Here is a 5,923-nt window from a genome sequence, read left to right as displayed (position 1 = left end):
AGACCACCTGAGCTCTACTTGACTCTCAACAAACTTTGGTCCACTTTGACTTTGTCCTGGAGCCCACATCAAGTTGAAGGTACCTGACTGGTCCAAACTAATTGATGAACCAGAGAAAATACCAAGTCAGTTTCAAAATAAAAAAAAAAAAAAAACTATTTTATTGATGAGTATACATACAAGTGAGCCTGGACAACCACTAAGAGGCCCTCACATTCACAAACTCACAAAATTATTTCATCTTTATAGCCATCAGTGAACAAATGGTTCTACTACTTAAAATGTGCAAAATGTCTTAAGTTTAAATATAATCTCAATTACACCAGTGTCCTAATGTACCAAGGCAGATTGTAGGTAACATAATCTCAATTGTGTCTCAAAGAATCAAAAACAAAACAAAATTCAATGCGATGTATAGAATTGATATATTTACAGAAACATTAAATATTAATTGAATTCTTTCCTTCTCCCTATTAGTTATGGATACATTTTTTCTACTGTATGATAGTTAAATGACCCAACATCAACTTTTCAAAAACTAAACATTATTTAACGATATCATACAGCAAGACTTATGAATATAACAACACTGAAATTATTTACTGAGCACTAATGCTAGATCTGCTATTACTAAAAAAGCTACCGAGAAAAAAAAGCTTTGCATTTCTGTAGTGTTTTAAGTATCTAAATTACTTCATTACCTGTAGTTTTTTTTTAACTTTTCAAACACTTCTTAAAGTAATATTTCATTGGAATTATCACTGGATGTCTTTGTTGGTGTAGAAATGAGTACATCCAATCAATTAAAAAATTCAGACATAAAAAACAATCTTTCCTAAAGTCACACAGTGTTACTGCTAAATTAGGATTTTAAAACTCAATCCTAGCTGGTAATGGTTCACACCTATAATCACAGCACTTTGGGAGGCCGAGGCAGGAAGATCACTTGAGGCCAGAAATTTGAGACCAGCCTAAGCAACAAAGCAAGGCCCTATCTGTACCAAAAAGTAAAAATTTAAAAAATCAGGCACTAATCAGGATTAGTGGCTACAGTCCCCACTAATCCAGAGGGTTGCCTGTAGTCCTAGCTTCTCAGGAGACTGAGGAGGGAGGATCAAGCTCAGGAGGCTGAGGTTGTAGTAAGCTGTGATGGCACCACTGTATCCTAGCCTCGGCAACAAAGAGAAAATTTGTCACTAAAAAAATTTTTTTTTTTAATTTGTTCTAAAGAACTTAAGTCCTGGGCCAGGGGCAGTGGCTCATGCCTATAATCCCAGCACTTTGGGAGGACGAGGTGAGAGGATTGCCTGAGCTCATGGGTTCAAGACCAGCCTGGGCAATATGGCAAGACCTCGGCTCTATAGTAAATCAAAACATTAGCCGGGCATGGTGGCACAAGCCTGTAGTTCCAGCTACTGGGAAGGCTGAGATGGAAGGATTGCCTGAATCCAGCAGATTGAGACTGTGGTGGCCGTGAGCATGCCACTGCACTCCAGCCTGGGTGACAGAGTGAGACTCCAATTACAAATTTAAAATTTTTAAAAAAAATCTGAAGTCCTATTTCTAATCCTGTATATCATCCTAAGCCCCTACGTATTCTGTTTTGTTTCACGTGCTCATATGTTCAAACGTACTTTGGAAATGCTGTGTTAAACAAAGTTAGCCAGACTGCCAGGGGTTTTAAGGTGCAACAAAAAACTTCAGAAAGGGCATGGAGACTAGAGTAGGTACCACAAACTAAAAGTCCTACAGGCCCTGGGCAGGCAGCAGAAGGGACCAGGCAGGGAAGGTGAGAACTTGGGGGCCAGAGTGTGGCCCTAGCTAGTGGGACTCTGACCGCATGGGCATGCAGTCCCATCTCTCCAAGTCTTTCCAGAGAAGCTACAAATCTGGGCTTTAATTTCAGTTCTCTTGGTTTATGCAGGTTTTGTCTCACATTTAAGAAAAAAACTCATAGTTTGAAAAAAAAATAGATTTTTAGAGTGGATCATGCCGACCCCATTTGGAAAACCAAAAGTACCATGTATCGCAACCTTATTTGCCCACAGAACCTTCATTCAAAGGACCCACTAATTTCCTAGAACTCTGCACCAGCGTTGAAAATGTTTTTCTTTGAAAGCTGTCTTCTTCCACAGCTGGAGACCATCACACTAAGTGTACAATTGCAGAAAGAAAAAATGAAATGCTGCATGTTCTCACTCATAAGCAGGCCCTGAACACTGGTCACACTAGCACAAGGGATCAGCAGGGATCACCAGGGTGGGAGGGAAGCACGTGCTAACACACTGGGCCCTCGGCCACTATCAGAGGGAGAGAGGGCCAGCTAGAGGCTCAAAGTTCACCTGCATACAACCCGCTTATGGCGTAAATCCCCACCTGTACCCAACAACTCTAACCCAAGAAAAAGCAAGCATCCCATCCTCCTAGAACACTGTGGTGTGAGTAGATCTGACCCCCAAGCTGAAGTATTTCAAGGTTTACGCAAAATGAAACTGAAATTAATACCCAGCCTTAACTGTTCATGTAAAAATGTTTTTCTGGGGAGACACCCCTTATCAGCAAGGGTGCCTGAACGAAACATATTTGTATACCTAACCCTTAACTGTGCCCCACAATACCAAAATAAAAAATATTAATTAAAAAAAACAAAAAAAAAGAAATGTTTTTCATCTGACAAATCTAGCCCTTGTAAATCTATACTTTTGAAGAATTATACTGCTGACTAAAGATATCCTTACAGTGCGTTTAATTGAATTGTGAAAAAATAACAATGAAATTGATTAGATCTAAAGATCCTTCACCTTTCTGAAACTATATATATATATTTTTTTTGAGTTGGAGGCTCACTCTGTCACCCAGACTGGAGTGCAGTGGTCGCTCCCGGCCACCGCAGCCTTGACCTGCTGGGCTCTGGCAATCCTTCCGCCTCAGCCTTCCGAGTAGCCGGAATTACAGGCACGTGCTACCACGCCCAGCTGATTTTTTGATTTATTGTAGAGATGAGGTCTCGCTGCCCAGGCGGGTCTCAAACCCGCGGGCTCAGGCAATCCACTCACCTCAGCCTCCCAAAGGCGCGGGATTACAGGCTGAGCCACCAAGCCCAGCTTGAAACTATATTTTAAATATAAAAGTGCTTTAGAGACAATATTGAAATTTAGAATTTGGGTCGAAACTGTGATAATTTCAAACATGACTCTATTTGTAATATGACTTTTCTGAGGCATAAAGCCTTTTCCCCAACTCCCTCCCTTTTTTCATTTTCATTTCTACCTTACCTCATTCTAAAAATTAGTTCAGAGAGTCTCATGGATATTTACATAAGTAACTGACACCATGACAAATGCAAATGTAGTAGATGTAGCATAAATGTGTTGAATCACATGGCAAGTGATTTTCTTCCCCTTGTCTACTTGGTCCATGTTCACTACTGCAGCTCTTTTTGACTATTAAAATAGCTACCCTCACCCAGGAATCAAGTAAGCATACACCACATTTCAGTGCCATGAGAAAACAGACACAACTGCTATAGTGAAATTAGACTCACTTCTACTTCCCCATGGAGAAGGTAAAAACTTGCACACTCCACATGACTTGAAACCCTTGGTGAACCTAAGACATGTAGCATTTGAAGTTACAATACAGAAATAAGAGATAATCATGAAATGCTTCCAAATGAACTCTCAGATTGGTTTAGCTGATTTTCAAGTCCTTTTCCTCTCTTCTTGACAGCCTTGGTGCCCAAGATAGAAGTTCATTGCCTGTGTTCCCAATTACCATTCTCTCAGATGGATACAGTATTTGTGGGGTCTAAAGACAACATACAATTCTAAAGCATTCATGTTTGAGAGAGCTCTGCAATGATCAGAGTTGGAGCTATTTGGGTAAAAAATGAGGATGATTTCAACAATGAGATTGACGATACAGTTTTGAGATAGGAAGTCACTCTACTCAATTGCACTGACTTGTTGGAAGGTCAGATGAAACTGACACAGGAAAAAATGATGCTGGAGTTTAAAAGATGTCTGATATGGTGATATCTGGTCACTGTTGTCTGCCATCATGGGCATAAAACCTCAAAGAGCACCACTGGGTCTTAATCCATGACATAAAGATGATCATCAATGATGTAGACGTTGTCTTCTGCTTGGCCTTGCTTTGCAGCTGTCCATCGCAAAGCTCCGATTGGAGTATTTTTCAACCACATCATACTGCAGGAAAAGTTGTTGAAGAATGACAAGAGTGAGAAAACAACAGACCACTTCTGACACATGGACCGCATGTTTGTTTATGATTAGTCAGGAAGGACATTTGTGACTCTAGAATCCCCATTCACACAAATGACAAAATAAAAATCACCTTCTGAAGTTGAAGTTGTGAAAAGTATGGCTCTGAGTATTAAGTTGCAGACAATTATGTATAATAAGCATGCAGTCAATCTAGGAAGTATTCAAAACACTCAGACTGGTCTTCTTTGGAAACTCACATAATAGAAAACAAAAATGAAAAAACTAAAAAATAAGATACCTGACATCAAACTGAGTTACTAAATCAAGATGCGTGTTTTCAAACATAGCTAAGAACTGGTTGACTGGAGGTTTTCCTACTGCAGATTGTGACTCTCTGGGGTTGGGGACTGTTAAATCTAACTGGTGATCTACATCTTATAATTAGGATAAAGACAGAGTAGAATAATATTGAATGTAATAAAATAGTACTGTTTCACCAGTGTATACTGGATCATAGTTTCAACTATTTTACTGTCTTATGGTCAATTTTCAAAAGTCAGAGGTTAGATTACTTACATAACACATGTACTCACATATCAAGTGTCCAAAAAAGGTCAGTCATTGGAGATTGTGGGTTAATTTTTTGGTGTAACCTGTTGGTGTTTTGTGTGCCTGCCTTTCACATCAAGTTATAAGAGGGGCTTTAGTGGAACAGTTGGAGAGCTCATTATGCATCTCCTGCTATTTGGGGAAATCATAGTGAGCTGATGTTTATATTTCATAGAAAGAAGTAGAAAGAGTGGGAGTATAAATCAGAGAAGAATCAGACTCAGTCTCCCAAAGCACTGGGTTACAGGCATGAGCCACCACACCTAACCCATAGAGATGAATTCTATTACCAAAGCCTGCCCCCAAAATATGGAACCTTAGTCATCATTCAGTCACAGATTAAGAACATGCCCACACTGAATGTATTTAAAGGAAAATGATACACAAAGGTCTTATATGTTTCTTCCATGAGTCAGTCATACATGTGTGAAAACACTCAGTTGAGGTGTCAATAGGCTTAGATTAGTCAATGTGATATAACTGCCAAAAGATAACGTCATGAGGAAAATTCTCATAATTGGTTAAGCAGCATAATTTTATTTGACTTTTTTATATTTTACATGTACTACGTTTTTCATACTTAGATGATAAACAATGAACCTTTTAAAAAGATACTTTGGCAGTGTAAGAACAGAAGTCTAGTAACTGAAAGGATACTATGTCTCCTGCTTTTCCACCTTTAGAGAGAGTTTATTTTCCATTCTCAAAAGCAGTTAGTAAAAAATGCCTATAAGCATGGGTTTCGGAGACTGAGTCCTTTAAATGTCATGCAGTGTGACATCAGATGTCACTTCACATTTCTGAGCCTGTTTTCCAGTCTGTAAAATAAGAATATTAACAGAATCTGTCTCATAGGTCTACTGCTATGAAAGGCATGATTGCAATAACAAAAGCCAACGTGTACTGAACACTTAGGATGGGCTGGTCCCTGTTCAAGGCGTGTGCGCAGACTGGCTGGTGTAGTTAGCTCAGACAGGAAAAGTCTGTGTACAAACACCCAAGGAAGGAGAACGAGGACCATTGGTGGCAGCCCAAGAGGGATAGATTTTGAATCCGAGAAAGTCCCTCCTTTTTTTTTTTTTTTTTTT

At 39.4% G+C, this 5,923-nt stretch overlaps 1 protein-coding gene across 1 annotated transcript in view; it reads right to left on the bottom strand.

Annotated features, from left to right (window-relative positions):
- Positions 1-3,944: 3,944 nt before the first annotated feature.
- LOC103265287 (hepatitis A virus cellular receptor 1) overlaps positions 3,945-5,923 on the bottom strand; it is a 31,546-nt gene continuing 29,567 nt past the window's right edge. Inside the window, 4 exon segments of the mRNA XM_021714977.1 lie at positions 3,945-3,995; positions 3,998-4,045; positions 4,048-4,161; positions 5,740-5,818. Coding sequence (XP_021570652.1) covers positions 3,945-3,995; positions 3,998-4,045; positions 4,048-4,161; positions 5,740-5,818 — 292 coding nt within the window.

The sequence above is a fragment of the Carlito syrichta genome, unplaced genomic scaffold (genome assembly GCF_000164805.1).
Source record: "Carlito syrichta isolate Samal-C Ts95f unplaced genomic scaffold, Tarsius_syrichta-2.0.1 Scaffold306309, whole genome shotgun sequence".
NCBI classification, from domain to species: Eukaryota; Metazoa; Chordata; class Mammalia; order Primates; family Tarsiidae; genus Carlito; species Carlito syrichta.
This window is presented reverse-complemented; position numbering and strand designations above follow the sequence as displayed.